Genomic DNA, 18,208 nt, shown 5'->3' on the forward strand with positions numbered 1-18,208 from the left:
GAACGGTTGAAGTCCCTTGATTTGTATTCCCTGGAACGTAGGCGAGAGAGATACGTGTTATTTTACACTTGGAAAATCCTAGAGGGATTAGTACTAAACTTGGACACGAAAATCACTCTCTATGAAAGCAAAAGATTTTTCAGGAGATGCAACATTACCCCAATGAAAAGCAGGGGCGCCACGAGTACACTTGAGAGACAACACAATAAGTGTCCATGGCCCAAGACTGTTCAACTGCCTCCCAGCATACAAAAAGGGGATTACCAATAGACCCCTGGCTGTCTTCAAGAAGGCACTGGACATTCAACTAAAGTCAGTACCTGACCAGCCGGGCTGTGGTTTGTATGTCAGTTTGCATGCAGCCAGTAGTAACAGCCTGGTTGATCAGACCCTGATCCACCACGAGGCCTGGTCTCAGACCGAGCCGCGGGGACGTTGACCCCCGAAACCCTGTCCAGGTAAACTCCAGGTATAGAAAGTATTATTTTCTATGACCACTAGATAATTTGAGTCGTTTATGTGACAATCTAATCATTGAAGAACCATAGTTAAACTTCTGCAGTTATAAATAGATGAACCTACTAGCAGATAGTTCCGAAGATCATTGCCCCAGCGGCATGGTCCCTGATCAGGTCTTCTGGTTAGTGGCCTGATCGTGCTTTTTTTTTTTTATACTAGCAGAGTGCAGTCCACCGCAGGCACCACAGCCTGGCTGATCAGCCGCTGACTGGACGAAGTCGGTCTGAGGCGGATATGCCATGAAGATAGACTAATGGAAATAAACCTAACGTACTTGGGTGATAAAAGAACCAGGACAAACATGATTACAGTATTCCAGATACTCAGGACACTGGCAAAGTGGAAATAGGCTAACTATTCACAAACGTTAGGATCAAGAGAGACTACCTACCTGGAGTCTACCTGGAGGGTATTCCGGGGATCAACGCCCCCGCGGTCCGGTGCACGACCAGACCTCCCGGTGGATCAGGGCCTGATCAACCAGGCTGGATACAACAAGATTTTTTTAGTGTGGCTTATCTTTGATGGGTTTTGAGAGTTTTCTTACTCCCACAGTCTGACCCGGTTGTCGACCTAATCTGGTGCTTGCTTGGTGTTACGACTTTTTTTTGGCTTGCTTAAACGACCCCTAGTCTAGGGGTATTTATATTATTTAAAGTAGAAAAAGAAATCATTCTAGGGGCAGCATATATCTTCATACAAATCATGAAGCATAAATTTAAATGGTCAATGTATTATGAGAAAGGACACAAAAACTCATGTATATATGCAATAAGATCATAGTAAACAGGTGATTTTAGAATATGCAAAGCAACCACTGTGAAAGAATAGAGAAATTCCAAGCGCTTTCGTGACTACTCACATCATCAAGGAACATTGTTCCTTGATGATGTGAGTAGTCACGAAAACGCTTGGAATTTCTCTATTCTTTCACAGTGGTTGTTTTGCGCATATATATATATATATATATATATATATATATATATATATATATATATATATATATATATATATATATATATATATATATATATATATATATATGTCGTGCCGAATATGTAAAACTGGTCAATTAGCAAGAACTCATTTAAAATTAAGTCCTTTCTGAAATTTTCTCTTATACGTTTAAAAATATATTTTTTTCATTAATGTTAATGTAAAAATCTGTAATTTTGCACCAACAGAAACTTAGAAAACTTGCCTAACCTTATTATAACAAGAACAATTTATTTTAGTCTAACCCAACTAAACATATTTTAGATTTGTTTACAATAATCTAATACATGTACTAGACAAACACATTGAAATATATTTTTTTCGTTAGGTTCAGAATGATTTTGGCGAAATTATTGCATGCACAAATTTTCGCTTGTCCTATATGGTAAGATGAGCGTTGCTATTTAAGCCAAGATCGCAAGTTCTGCCTATTCGGCACGACATATATATATATCTATATATATATATATATATATAGATATATATATATATATATATATAAACCTGGAGGTTATTCCGGGGATCAACGCCCCCGCGGCCCAGTCCTTGACCAGGCCTCCCGGTGGATCAGGGCCTGATCAACCAGGCTGTTACTGCTGGCCGCACGCAGTCCAACATACAAGCCACAGCCCGGCTGATCCGGCACTGTCTTTAGGTATCTGTCCAGCTCTCTTGAAGGTAAACATTAAAGGTAACATATTCAACCTACAATCTACTCTACTATATACCTACATCATCTTTACTCACTCACATTAGCTCAGTAGCACACTGCTATTAGTGAGTAAGAAAAGCTACCTCGGCATTAGCCAGTAAACCTTGAATAAAGTATTTTTTAAACGTGCATATTTTTTATCATAAGAATAATGAAGACTGTCCAACAGTAGGACTATTGGCCCATGCAAGGCAGATCTAACGCACACCCACCAACACTAACTCACGTACCTGTCCAACCAATTTTTAAAGCTACCCGAAGTTCTGGCTTCAGTGACGCTACTCGGAAGTTTATTCCACTCATCCTCAACTCTGTTGTCAATCCAATGCTTCCCTGTACCCTTGACTGCTGAAATATTAGTTTTCCTTTGGATTTTTACATATATTATTTTTAATGCAGCTATTTAAGCATGTCTGTAAATTTTTTGCAGCACCGCTGGTAGAGAATTATTATTATTTGGCAGGAATCGTTAAATTCACAGGGGTTATACAGCGTTTAGCGGAATGGGAGGTATTCAGGTTCGAGTCAAGGCAGGGAAAGATATGTCCAGCCCAGTCACTTTGACTTCGCTCTCTTATCTTACAAGCTCTACATGATTTAGTATATAAGAGCATAGAAAAAGTTTAAATTTGATGTATATATAACCTAAAATAAAAATATATAAGTGCGGCATTAGTTATACTTAAGTTAGTCATCTTAACCGGTCTGCTTAGTTTTCTTTGAAGCATCAGAGCATTCACAGAAAACGAAGAATACAGTCACCGAATTATATATAGAGTTTACACCGAGTTAATTATAGTGTATAACAATATATAATATTAGAAAGTCGTATTATGTTACTGGGGGAGTCAGAGCATCACTTTACGTAGCTGTAGTCATATAGCTTTTGAATTTCACTCTGAATATAGTTACGGTCTGTATATCCGCAGATAGAGAATGGGCGTGCTGTTTTTTTCTTACCGGGCAGACTGAAATAATAATAATAATAATAATAATAATAATAATAATAATAATAATAATAATAATAATCATCTTCTACAAGTACATGTACAAGGTATACAGGCTTAGCTGACATCAATGACATATTACTATATAGAAAGCCGCTTGTTATGCAGAGCATTTCGGGCAAATTAGGTCAGTTTTGTGTGAAGGCTGGGTCACCAGCTGAAAAAGACCCGGGCCGGGAGAGTACCGGCGACTCAAGATGTCGACCCCAGGATGCGACCCACACCAGTCGACTAACACCCAGGTACCTGTTTTACTAATAGGTGAACGTGGACAGTAGGTATCTTAAGGAAACACGTCTTAACTGTTTCCACCCATATCGGGATCGTACCACGGACCTCGGTGTGTGAGGAGAGTGGGTTACCAATCGAGCTATAGTTAGGTAAGTTTGTTTATTTAGGTACAGGTACACATAAGTGCAATTATCATACCTAGTAATATATGTGTAAATTACCTAGAATAATCCAGAAAAATCACTTGGTGCCTTGATGCATGTTTACGGCTCGTGATCCACGGATTATGAGCTCCTCTCTCTTTACGTCTATTCAATGATTTTTGCAATATTGGCATAAAACACAAATACAGGTATACAAGAGTAAGAAATTAAGTTAGAATAGAATAACCGAATGAAGAAAAATAATGGGATATTATAAATATTATTTACTCACAAAATCTTTATAATAATGTTAATTGAATATCGATAATTAAATGAGAAATACGCATGTATAACAGTTTAATATTTTTATTTCTGAAAATTGTCGCCTACATAGCAAACTGCTTCAGTCAATTACGAGGGTGGCCAAACATGGAGACAACAGAAGCAGCTGTAGTGAGGTAATGATGTGATCAGTCCATCCCGTATTTATGGAAGTTTTAGCTGTTGTATTTTACGAATGATTTTTGTACGTGTGCAGCCTCGAGCTATATCACGTCCTGGTGCTAAAGTTAGATGACATGTTGTGTGACATGCAAGTGTTAGAGAAGTTAGCTTGTGAAGTATCTAGGAACCTTCTGGTTCTCCATCCACTTATTGGCCACAGTCAGTGGAGCTTAACTGGCCTCGTTCTCCTAGTGGAGAGAGCACGACGGTTTTTTTTATTCTCTCTCAATTGAATTATAACACATTTCTGGGTGAAAATATTCGTAGGTCTTGGGACCACACGTGTGTGAATTATAATATTACATTCCTGATGATGGGCATAATATTTTCTTCACACACACACACACACACACACACACACACACACACACACACACACACACACACACACACACACACACACACACACACACACACACACACACACACACACACACAGGCTAAGAGTTGTTATCCTCCCACAGCTCATTTCAAACCCTAGCCCAATCTCAATTATACCACTATTCACTCAGGATGCGACCCGCCACAAGTCGACTGGCACTCAGGTACTTATGTACTGCTAGGTGAACAGGGGCAGCAGGTGTAAGGAAATAAGCTCAGAAATTCTAACCTGCTATATCTGCAAATGCGCCAAGCATAGTGCCTTCACATTTGGAATATGTGCTGGCTGCAAGTTTGATCATTATTCCATGTGATTTTGTACCATTTTCGGCTCTCCCCTGACCTTTCCTCGCTTGACCTGACCTTGGCTGTCTCCTGAGGTTTCTTCTCTTAACCTGATAATGTTTCCTCATCTAATTTTGAAGTCCTGCGTTGCACTGAATAGCGTTGCTTAAAGGTACAAAAAACTTGAGCTGTGCAGATACCAAGAGCTCTAGAGTGCTGCTTAGAGCTGCATAAAAACTGAGAGATGTAAAGAGATGCATTAGCTGCTTAGTGTAGATCAGAGATGCAGATACGTATGGTGCCACTCAGATCTACAGAGAGATACAGAGCTGTGCAGAGCTACGTAGAACTTCATAACACTCCTTGACTCGTAACTTGATCATTGTTAAAGATACATTGAAGTGACTTCCACTTTTCATTTATACTTTGTAGGCTATTGTAATATGCTTCAGCAACGTTATCGTGGCTTTTATTCTAGGTAGCTATACCTTGACTTGTCATTTCCTGGGATTAGATCTATGGGAGGAAATGTAAAACCCAGTGAAAAGTAGGGTGAGCCTTGAATCACATCAGTGGTCCAAGAATATTCAACCGGATACTAGCAGAGATTAGGTATTTTGAGAGATTCATTACGAAAACGAAAAGGTTTAAGTTTCGCTGCCTCTGCCAAGTACCTGATCAGTCAGGCTGTGACGGCTGTCAGCCATATCGCCGCCAACAGCAAGAGTCTCATTGAGCAGCCAGTGAACAGAAAAAACGTGGATCCTAGACGGGGTACAAAGGCAGAGAAACTCTCGAACAGGTCAAGGGTATATCACAGGTATATCCACTAAAGTACGTAATTTCTCATTCTTTAGCCTCCCCTTCAATTTATCCTTCCCCTCCCTCTTCTCCCCTCCCCAACCCATATCCTTACCTTCCTCCTCCCCCTTCCCTTCTTGTTTCCCCCTCACCTCTTCACCTCTTTTGTCGGTTAGAAAGAGACCGGAACTTGTTCGCTGCCTCTCCCTCTGTCCAGAAGACAAAATAGATCGTAGTAACGATGCCTGTTGATGTGTTTTTCCCTTAGCACGTTCATCTTCCTGCTTAAGCCGCGAAGAATGTACGATTCTGGAGTCTAGTGGATGATGTCGGAAAGCTGGAAGTACAATGCAAGTCCCAGGAAGGAGATCTGGATGTTTTGTTTGGGTAATTCAAAGGCTTCGGTTACACTATTGTATTTTGACTTTTTCAAGGACATTTCTTTATACTGTTTAAGTGAATTTTTTTGATGATAGCGTGACGTACTCCTTTTATTAATATACAGTAGATAGAAGACAAGTATGCACTGATCCAGGCATACGTGTGCTTTTCCTATGTCAATTCCACGCCTATACTTATACAAGAAATACGAGAAATGTACACTAAGAGCAACTAGATGTCACCAGAATTACTAGGAAATTCAGAAATCAATGGTGAGGCAGGACGGAGGGGAGACTCGTGCAGTTTGAGAGGGAGGGACCAGCCCACACTCCACAGGAAATGTATCCTGACCCACCTCCCTCCCACTCCCTTCCTGCAGATGCTCTTTTTTGCTATAATCTTAACTATTGACGCATCTGTCACGGAGATCAGTGGAAGGTTTATAGAACAACCAGGAGCCAGTGATCTCTGCGGGAGTATCAGCAGTATTGACGAATAGTTCAAGTGGCCAAGGATGCGGGTGTGAAGGCAAACAGGTAATGCGGAGAGAGAGAGAGAGGCATGTTGGCTGCCTGGGCACAGGGAACCTCCTAGTCTTCTCGCCAGGTGGTGGATCGTGTCTTTGTAAATGTTCTCTGCTGACTGGAGTCACAACCATACTCTTGATCACTCTGCCTCCGCCGAGGGAAGCAGGAGCAAGGGGTGGTGACTTGATGTGTGCGGTGACAGTGTACGAGAGGTGATAAAGTGTGGCAAACAGGTCAGTGTTTGTGGTGCGTGTGTGTGTAGTCAGAGTATTTAGAAAATATGATATTGTGTTAGATAAGTGTTCCACTGTGTTCGATAAGCGCGTTGAAATTTTTTACTACGTTACATATTTATCTCGTGATGAATTTTCTTTGACAAGTGAAATTTTTAATCGTGAAGAATATGCCGACTACAGTGTAGCATCTGAGTGTGTGTGTGACGTTAAGAGAGCAGGGAGTGTGTACCTCCCCATGACACTGCGCAACTTTTAGAAAGTAAGCAAGCAATCTTAAGATACTCCTACAATATTGTCATATTTTGTTACCTGCTGAAAAGCTGTGAGTCTGAAAATGTTGCAGAACTCTTAGTCCCTTGAGATGATGCAGAACTACTAGTCTGTAAGAAAACTGCAGAGCTGTAAGTGACTCGATGAAAGCTGCAACATTATCATTCTGAATGTTGCAGAGTTGTGTACTCTGTCGCAAAATTGCCACAGCCCCTCCATTGTAAAGCCGTCAGTGTATCTCGGAATGTTGTAGTGTAATGGAGTAGCGTGATGCGGCAGAACAGGACAAGTGTGCCTGTGTGAGCTTGAGAGGCAGAGGAGAAAAGATCTCTAAATGCCATGGTCAATACTTTGTGCTGTAGCTTCTTAAACTGCAGTTTGTATGGACTACATGGAAGTCAGCGTACATGACAAGCACACAACGGTCAACGTAATATTTTCGCTATCTATCTGCTCGTGTGTCTGTCTTTTTTTTTTTAACTGATTCGAAATGTTTCAGTATTCCGGGGACATACTCAAGAAATAGTGATTATTTTCCGTGTTTGTATGTACAAACACACACATACACATTGTGTGGATTTGTACAAGTTTACAAAAATAGTGATTCCATAAAGCGTAATTTGAAGCAGTTAAAAATAATTTTAGTTGGTGTTATTGTGTATCAATGTGTGTGTAGAAGTTTTAATGTATATAGGTTCGGTATAATATGTGAATGCTTTGTCTATGATTATATATAAAGAGCGAAAATATTTAAGACCATTGCCTGTGGATCCATCATCCAGGCGGGACTAACCAAGAGCTTAGCTCTGCCACTAGCGGAGACGTCAGGGGTCTGAATGACTCTTAAACACGCCCTCGGGCAAGTCTCAGGCGGTATCCTACTGAAGGACTCCCAGCCTTGGGCGTCTCTCGTGTGTGTGTAGGATGTGGTACAGTGCGCAGTTTGGAAATCCCATGCCATGAAGGACTATGCAAGACGACAGTGGAACTCAGTATCGTTGTTGTGCCTATTGTAATTATGACAGATGGACTAACTGCGCCAGTGATTTTTTTTTTTTTAAGTTACCGATCTGTTGGCTATAAAGCTCATATACCTAGCACTGTTGAGATTGCATGCTACCTGGGCAAACGATGCAAAGCAGGTGAAATCGCAGATCAAGAGTGTACAGAGATCCTTTACTGCACTTATAAGTTCTGTCAAGCACCTTAACTACTGGGAACGCTTGGAAGCACTTGACTTGTACTCGTTGGAACGCAGGAGGGAGAGATATATCATAATCTACACTTGGAAAATCCTGGAACGAATGGTCCCAAATCTGCACACAGAAATCACTCCCTACAAAAGTAAAAGACTGGGCAGGCGATGCAAAATGCCCCCAATTATAAGTAGGAGCGCCATTGGTACACTAAGGGAAAACACCATAAGTGTCCGGGGCCCAAGACTGTTCAACAGCCTCCCATCAAGCATTAGGGGAATTGCCAATAAACCCCTGGCTGCCTTCAAGAGAGAGCTGGACAGATACCTAAAGTCAGTGCCGGATCAGCCGGGCTGTGGCTCTTACGTTGGACTGCGTGCGGCCAGCAGTAACAGCCTAGTTGATAAGGCCCTGATCCATCGGGAGGCCTGGTCGTGGACCGGGCCACGGGGGCGTTGATCCCCGGAATAACCTCCAGGCAACCTCCAGGTATCCAGGTACCCCCAGTGAAAAGTAGGGGCGCCCTTAGTACACTAAGAGAAAACACAATAAGTGTCCGGGGCCCAAGACTGTTCAACAGCCTCCCACCAGCCATAAGGGGCATTACCAATCGACCCTTGGCTGTCTTCAAGAGGGAAGTGGACAGATACCTAAAGTCAGTACCAATCAGTCGGGCTGTGGTTCGTACGTTGGAGTACGTGCGACCAGCAGTAGCAGTCTGGTTGATCAGGCCCTGATCCACCGGGAGGCCTGATCAACCACTGGTCCGCGGGGGCGTTGACCCCCGGAACACCCAGGTGGACCTGTATTCCACCATACACACCTGTGACTTACATGCGACTGTCTTTGAGGGTTCTCTTGCAACGAAGCTGACGTGTTGCCCGCATGGTCAACCAGGCTGTTGGTGCCAGACACGTTATGTTTATCATTGGGAAGAAAAATCAGCCTTGAAAGTTACGTTATCACACTGCTCGTAGATCAGCAAAATAACAGACTGACCTCATTCAGAGGTCCTTTTCTGTCCAAATATGTCTGTTTGTTTTCCCAATGAAAGAACGTTCGGCCAACACCAACAGTCTACATGACTAATATATAATACCAACAATATGAAGAATTAGACACATGAATAAAAGTTATGAAATTCCAATTAGTACAGCACCTTTTTCAATAATAAAAAAAACCACTTCGTATTAGTATCTACTGATGAGGACCTCAGATGGAGGTCGAAGTATACAGTAAACTTTGTTTCGCTGCTTTTTTTTCTTGTTTAGTCCAGGAAAAATATAGCTTTCGCTGATTAGATATATTCCGGAGTATGAGAAATAGAAATAATTGAAAGGCACTGTAAACAGGGAGAAAATCTGATTTGGAACGTTTCGCCCACAATGGGTGAAACGTTGTAAAATGAAGGTCTTTCCTGCTTTAAACACTTTTGAATTACCACCCTGTTGATGCTAAAATCTGCCCAAAAGACATAGGTAGAACAAATATTTATTGTGACGACAACATTTCGCCCTGCATAAGGTTTCACTGACGCCATTTCGCTCTACGTAAAGCTGTATGTGGTATACTGTACAAAATAACACAATTTTTTACTGTATATGAAAAAATCTCAGAAATGAAGCATGATAAGACAGTGTTACACGGTACAGTGAGACCCGGTAAGAGGTATGTCTCAGCACAATGAGACACAGTGAATTACGTCACAGTATAGTGTAACCCACTTAATTTTCTTCAGTGTAATGAGACACAAAACGGACATAGAGGACATGGGAAGGAAAGACAGCGAAAGACTTGGAGGTTCACACCGAGGCTGTCTGCTGAGAGTGATCCTCTCGGTTCACACCGAGGCTGTCTGCTGAGAGTGATCCTCTCGGTTCACACCGAGGCTGTCTGCTGAGAGTGATCCTCTCGGTTCACACCGAGGCTGTCTGCTGAGAGTGATCCTCTCGGTTCACACCGAGGCTGTCTGCTGAGAGTGATCCTCTCGGTTCACACCGAGGCTGTCTGCTGAGAGTGATCCTCTCGGTTATTCCTCTCTTAGGGGCGAGGGATTTTTTGTATTAAAGTTGGTAGAATTACCGACAATATGTAAAGTAAAAGGACACAAGTGCAACTAATGTGACATTTTATTGTGGCAACGTTTCGCTCTCCAGGAGCTTTATCAAGCCATTACAAACAATATATTGTTGTTAAAGATTCGCCGGTATTTTCCCGGCCCGGGCCCTTCCAAGACAAACAATATATGGACACAGAGGGTATATATAGGCTTAGAGTGAGGTGCAATACTAGTGGTAGTAGTAGTAGATAAAATGTTAATTAGTTGCACTTGCCAGGGATTTTTTGATGAGAAAATAAAAGCAACTCTGTAAAAAAGACTTTATGTATAGATACAAGAAATGTTTTTGTGTATAGTTACCAGAATTTATTTTTCACTTCCATGAAAGTAGGAACGTAGCGACCCAACTGGAGTCACCAGTAAGTAGTAGGTTCGCAGGTACTGTCCCGGCCCGAGTTTCTTCCAGATGGTGACCCCTCACCAGCTGTAGAGACCTCCTGTACGGACTTCCAGCTTAGCAAAAACTAAAGATTGGCTTAAGATCTCTCTCCTCCACCACTTCATCATGGCGCTCCTGCTGAACAATTATCTGACAAAAAAAAATTGCAAGGGAAAAGTCCAGTTATAAAATCTTATATGTGCTGGTCACTGAGTACACACTCAGGACGACGTTTGACTTTTAAAATATCTGTGTTTATTCTATTACTAAATGAAAACAGTAACTGAAGGATAGCATGCGCTGATTTTTTCCTCACATGTACATTTAAGCCATGGAGGGAAGTTCCTTGAGGTTGGTGAAGGGCTCTTGATTTCTAGGAATTGGAACCTCCCTTCGGTCAAGCCTGATCAACTGCCGTTCCCCAGGAGCTGCACAGTCGCTATGATTATATCTATTACTGGTTTAATATAAAGTCTGCTATCCTGGGGGTTCATTCTATCCTGTTCTCACCTCTTACGTCAGTCTCACTGTCTCGTATGTCTGACAAGTGCTTCATGACTTCTAAATACCCGTCGTCAGAACACAAGACCAATTTGAGTTGAAAGGCCGACTTTTCTCTGTTTTCCTGGAAATTTGTGTTAAATTATTAGTGGTGATGAAAGGTCACTCTCTCTTTCTCTCTCTCTCTCTCTCTCTCTCTCTCTCTCTCTCTCTCTCTCTCTCTCTCTCTCTCTCTCTCTCTCTCTCTCTCTCTCTCCTGTTCACTGTCTCACTCTCCCTCTGTCTATCTATCTATCTATCTATCTTTCTTTCTTTCTTTCTGGTGTCCAGTATGAATTAAGCTCAGCTGTTTTGATTGTCATAAGCGAGAATGAACACAGTTATCCTCATAATCGACAAAGAAGGATGGCACAGACCCACTATGTAACTTTATTTCCATTGGGGCAACAGTCTTGTTGACCAGACAAGCACCAGACAAACCTGGCCTAGGGTCGGGCTGCGGTAGCAGAACTCTTGAAAGCCACTGAAAGTACATCAAAGACAATGGTACATCACAGTCGTAATTCTGCAGTGTCCTCCTCGGTTCTATGTACGCACATCCGTCCTTTAGAAATAGACGAAAAACATCAATAAAGAACATTTTAGATAAGGATACAAAAATAATAATGTAGGTCTGCTGTTGTATTCGTTTTGTTATTGTGTTCTTTTGTTGCTTTTTCTCCCTCTGTGAAGGCCGTCATCGCTTCGTAGAGAAAGAGAAATATTTGTTATTTCTGGTAAATTTTAACTTGGGTAGATTGTAGCGAGGATTGCGTGATTGTCTTGTCAGTGTTTTATGTGGTGATAGGATTCTGAGTTGTGTGTGTAAAGAGAGAGAGAGAGAGAGAGAGAGAGAGAGAGAGAGAGAGAGAGAGAGAGAGAGAGAGAGAGAGAGAGAGAGAGAGAGAGAATGTTTAAACTAATATACTTATATAGAAGGCTATCCTGTCCATAAATTAGTATTTGATTGAAAGTGGTATATTGACGAAGAATGCAGCAAAAACTAAAAGTGTAGACGTTATTGAGGGAAACGAAGGTGAAAAGTGAATGATGGTTGTGTTGGTGCTGGTGGAGGTGTTGGTGTTGGTTTATGGTTGGTGTGTTGGTGACGGTGTTTATGGTTTTTGAAGGTACTGGGGCCGGTGTTGGTTAGTTGTTGATGAAGGTCGAGGTGTTATGGGTGGTATTAGTGCTGGTGCTCTTGGTGGCGCAGGGAGAGCTGCAAGAGTTAGGGTTGCTTGCTTTGGAGGGGATGGTGTTGGTAGCGGTGTTGGTGGGACTGGTGGCAGTGCTGAAGATGTTTAATGCTGTTTGTAATAGAGGTGTTGGTGGAAGGGTTGTTGGTGGAATAGTTGTTGGTGAAGTGTGTGTTAAGTTACGAGCGCCATATGGGTAACCTACATGTTGCTTGCTAACCTCTGAATTACAAGGTTCACTTTCCTACCTTCCATCTCTCTCTACAACTGTCTTCCAAACATGTGCCCTTCTCTGCACCCTCCCTTACGACCTGCCTTTTGCTCTTTCCCTACAGCCTCACCATCATCCTCTATACGCCTTTACCTACGCCCTCTCCTGCATCCTCAAAGAAAAAATATAAATCCTATACACCCACAACATACGCCTTCCCCACCAACTTCCCTAATCTCCCCCCTCTACACTCTACCTACACCCACAACACTCGTTCGCCCCTTACCTCTTTCATGTACACCGTATGTGCTCTGATTCACCTCACTCACATAACATAAACGATAATCGACCTTTGTGTGTGTGTGTGTGTGTGTGTGTGTGTGTGTGTGTGTGTGTGTGTGTGTGTGTGTGTGTGTGTGTGTGTGTGTGTGGAGTGGATGGGGTCGGGACTGGAGATACTGAGGAGTGCGCACGCGTGCGTTTGTGTCACCAGGTGATCCATCAGTATGAGGCAGTCAGTGTTGGTGTGCGAGCGTTGGCAAGGCCTCTGACAGCAGGCACAAGGCAGGAACATCGCCAACATTTAAACTTCTGCGTTGTGTTGATATTACTTTGCTGGCACTTGGGTATGAATCAGTGACTTCCGCTGGTGTTCCTGTGTGACACCAACGCACATCAGGACCACAGAAGCTGTCTTGGTGTTGGCACGAGAGAAACTGAAACAGTGACACACCTGATGAGTGTTCCTGTTTGTTTACACTGTGTGTGCATCAGGATCACTGAAATCTTCTTTGGAGTTAACTCTAGAGTCTGAAGCAGTGACGCACTCACTGGGTGTTCCAGTGTAGGTCAGGACCACGGAAGCTGGACAAGTGTCCCCAGACAGTCGCTATACCCAGAGACACCAGAGACATTGAACTTAGCTTCTGTCAGGAAGTTACGGAGTTCTGTTGGTGTGCCTGTTGCAGGGAATGCGATACGTAAACTCCCTAATGCAGAACGAGGTGATATATAGTATCCTTACCGAAGGACAACGTGATATATAGTGCCCCATATATATATATAGTCAATTTCCTTGCCTCAGGAATTATTTGTTCTGTGACGGCTCCCTCAGGCTGTTCTTGATACGGTTACTCACCTCACACCATGAAGTTTGATAAAAGTAAGTTACCGTGAGGGATGGCGTTCCATAGTCCCAGGGCAGGGGTGAATGTGATGGGTGTCACATGATGCCCACTGAGAGGTGGTGGTGGTGCAGTTGTGGCGATGCAGGTGTTGTGGTGGTGCAGGTGTTGTGGTGGTGCTGCGATGGTCAGTATGGTGGGTGTTGGGTGACACTTGCCTCATTGTGTGGTGCCTGGGGTGGTGTTTCCGGTGTTCCGTTCCACCCAACACCTGGACCAGGTAGAACGCCAAATTATGCCAGAACAGAACATGTTAACCTCCACATTTAAACTGCACATCTTCCAACACACACACACACACACACACACACACACACACACACACACACACACACACACACACACACACACACACACACACACACACACACACACATACACACAATATATCTGTACTGGTATCGTTTATTATCTGATATTAACCATAATATATTTTATTTTTAATTACTGACATTCATTTATTCTTAAGAATTTGTAAGAAAAACACATTAAGTGCACATTTTTGAAGCTGTGTGTGTGTGTGTGTGTGTGTGTGTGTGTTTACGTGTTTTACAAAAGCATATAAGAATCATTACCTAGCTTTGTCAATATCCTCTTAGCTTATTCACGACAGGCTGGCATTTCTCTCTCTGCCTCTCTCTCTCTCTCTCTCTCTCTCTCTCTCTCTCTCTCTCTCTCTCTCTCTCTCTCTCTCTCTCTCTCTTTCTCTCTGCCTCTACGCCTCTCTCTCTCTGCCCTCTCTCTCTGCCCTCTCTCTCTGCCCTCTCTCTCTGCCCTCTCTCTCTGTTCTCTCTCTCTGCCCTCTCTCTCTGTTCTCTCTCTCTGTTCTCTCTCTCTCTGCCCTCTCTCTGCCATCTCTCTCTCTGCCCTCTCTCTGCCATCTCTCTCTCTGCCCTCTCTGCCCTCTCTCTCTCTCTCTCTCTCTCTCTCTCCATGACTGCCCTCTTTATCACAATTATAATAATGGTCACCTCACTTTCACACAGGTTCTCAAGAGCAAAACACTGCTTTAAAATTACGTCATGTCAGTACAACCTTGTCTCTCAGTCGACACTCATCTATTGTCAGTGACAAAAATAAGAGGAGTAAAAAAATGATAGTGCATTTATAATAATAATAATAATAATAATAATAATAATAATAATAATAGTTATGCGAGTGTTAAAATGTTACGTTAGATTAGGTTAGGTTCGTTAAGAAACAGGACAACCGTTTCCTAATGCGGGTCTTAGCCGGATGAGGACCCGCCGTTGGAGCTTCTAGTCATCTGACCAACGCCTTCCGCTGACTTGCCGGTCCACCCCTTTGAAAATTATGATGCTAAGTGTTACCCACTCTAGCAGGCATGCTCGTCGTTTTTTTCTTTTCCTCTCTCAAGGATATGTAAGATGACAGGTAAATCTTACGTACACTAATTCAGTCAAAATACACTGATCTCTACTTTCCTGTATGTTTCTTATTGGCTCTTAATCCTATAATATTTTTAATTTGAGGTGCGATTTGGAGCCAAGATGGGAGCAATGATCCCAAGAACCACTGGAAAAAATAATTAATATACATTATGTGATTATTATTATTATTATTATTATTATTATTATTATTATTATTATTATTATTATTATTAGATAAGAGTGTTTAACTGAACAATAGACACTTGGTAATAGATACCAGTCATAGGTATCATCATATTTAAATAAGCAATATAAACTTCGTTAATATTAAAGGGGGTGGGAGCCCATGATTTGTTTTTACTTTCGCGACACGCTAAACCCGCATGTGGGTCATTTCAGTAGAAGTGTTGGAGGATCGACCCTCCGGTCACTAATCGTGGCTCCGTGATGTATACTTGTAAGAACCCCGACTTAACTGGTGGTACTGTTTCTTGCAGACTACGGCAGTGAAGACGACGCTGATGGTTACGAAGACGCTTCCAACGACTACGTTACCTCTGAGTTTCCTGACGAAGGTCTTGGAGAGTCTGACACCAGGTCCTACTACACCGAGGATCCTGGTAAGTGTAGCCTTCTTGATGTAAGAACCAGCAAGGATCCTGGTCATTGTAGCCATCTTAGAAGAACCAACCTTAACCAATCCTTACTTTAAAAACCTTGACCTAATCTACCTTGCCCTTACCTATCTTAACCTAACAAATTTAAGAATTGTTTGCAGGAACACTTAAAACCTAAAATAGCAAAGATCTAGGCGAGATGCGATCACGATATACAATATCGTCAGAGGTATTTCTGCAGTAAATAAGGAAAGATTGGAATGACAGGGAAGGGAACCCGGACACACAGAAGGAACCTGGACACACAGAAGGAACCCGGACACACAGAAGGAACCCGGACACACAGAAGGAACCCGGACACACAGAAGGAACCTGGACACGCAGAAGGAACCTGGACACGCAGAAGGAACCTGGACACACAGAAGGAACCTGGACACACAGAAGGAACCTGGACACACAGAAGGAACCTTGACACACAGAAGGAACCCGGACACACAGAAGGAACCTGGACACACAGAAGGAACCTGGACACACAGAAGGAACCCGGACACACAGAAGGAACCTGGACACGCAGAAGGAACCTGGACACACACAAGGAACCCGGACACACAGAAGGAACCCGGACACACAGAAGGAACCTGGACACAGAAGGAACCTGGACACACAGAAGGAACCTGGACACACAGAAGGAACCTGGACACACAGAAGGAACATGGACACACAGAAGGATCCTGGACACACAGAAGGAACCTGGACACACAGAAGGAACCTGGACACAGAAGGAACCTGGACACAGAAGGAACCTGGACACACAGAAGGAACCTGGACACACACAAGGAACCTGGACACACAGAAGGAACCTGGACACACAGAAGGAACCTGAACACACAAAAAGAACCTGGACACAGAAGGAACCTGGACACACAGAAGGAACCTGGACACACAGAAGGAACTTGAAGATACAGTTGAGCTTCAGGGGTGTAAGGATATGTATTTAAGGATGTGTATTTCCCGTTATAAGAAATAACGGGAAATAAACCCATGACCTGATTCTGAAATAAATATGAAAAGCAGAGCTGATCAGAATTTAGCCAAGGATTAAATGTAAGTCAATACGGAAGATACTTAGGGCCCTAAAAACTTAAATTAGCAAATTATTCGTGCATGTACACACCACACACACACACACACACACACACACACACACACACACACACACACACACACACACACACACACACACACACACACACACACACGCACACACGCACGCCATCTCCGCCATGTCAGGTCACGTCAGATTATGCCAGGTCATGTCCAGCAGAACTATCAGCCTAGATTGCTTCTCTTTCGTGACTCTGGTCATTATTTTAAAATAATATCCCTGCTCTATTATTCAGAATTTTAATTTGTTAATTACTAAAGAAAAGGGTTAAGAATTATTATTACTATTATAATATGCAACGCGCTAGACCCGTATGGGTTATTCAACCTCGGGAGCGGTGGAAGCTTCAGTGATCAGGTGTTTCTGAGGATATAATCAAGGATGTTTACAATGATGTGGAGAAGAATCGATGATCTATAGTGAGTTCTTAACAAGTTTGGGACAGTGTGTGGTTCGGTGTTTGTGGGATACAGTGTGTACTCTACTGATTGTACTCACCTAATTGTGGCTGCAGTGGTCGAGTCATAGCTTCTGGCCCCGCCTCTTCATTGGTCGCTACTAGGTCTACTCTTTTCCTGCTCCATGAGATTTATCATACCTCTTCGTAAAGCTATGTATGAATCCTGCCTCCACTACATCACTTTCCAGATTATTCCACTTCCCGACAACTTTGTGACTGGGTGTGTGTATGTTAGTTACCATTTTGTCCTAGGCACAAGTCAATTAGACACTAGGGCTGTTGTGTGTGTGTGTGTGTGTGTTACCATTCTGTCCTAAGCACATGTCGATTAGACACTAGGCCTGTGTGTGTTTGTGTGTGTGTGTACTCACCTATATGTTTGTGTGGGTTGTGTGGGTTGGGGGGGGGGGAGTTGTGTGTCTGTGTGACGTTGGTGTAAGGTTAATATAGGAAAAAATGCTATAAGAAAACAGTCACACAAAAATTTTATCTTAACCTACCATGTCTACCTTACCTAACCTAACCTAACGTAGTCAAAATTGTGCTTATAGTGTTTTTTTTTTTTTTGCCTATGTAAGGTAGGTCACGAAAGCATTAATTAATGCTAAGCAAAAGGAATGTACTCAGCCATGTGCCTCAGAGCAGCTCAACAGATGGCAGCTCCGTTAGTTGGCGCTGGCCGCTGAGAGGAGGGAAGCAGGTACCGAGTACCGTTAGACTAACACATTAGTGTTGCAGAGCTCAGTATGCCCTCGCC

At 42.8% G+C, this 18,208-nt stretch overlaps 1 protein-coding gene across 6 annotated transcripts in view; it reads left to right on the forward strand.

The window, feature by feature from the left end:
- The window catches only part of LOC128695634 (uncharacterized), a 556,361-nt gene that overhangs the window by 460,076 nt on the left and 78,077 nt on the right, over positions 1 to 18,208 (forward strand). For all 6 annotated transcript variants that reach the window (XM_070093276.1, XM_070093278.1, XM_070093279.1 and 3 more), the window contains one exon: positions 15,707 to 15,829. In XM_070093276.1, the coding sequence (XP_069949377.1) occupies positions 15,707 to 15,829 (123 nt within the window). The remainder of the gene's footprint in view (positions 1 to 15,706; positions 15,830 to 18,208) is intronic.

This window comes from Cherax quadricarinatus, chromosome 42 (genome assembly GCF_038502225.1).
Source record: "Cherax quadricarinatus isolate ZL_2023a chromosome 42, ASM3850222v1, whole genome shotgun sequence".
Classification (NCBI taxonomy): domain Eukaryota; kingdom Metazoa; phylum Arthropoda; class Malacostraca; order Decapoda; family Parastacidae; genus Cherax; species Cherax quadricarinatus.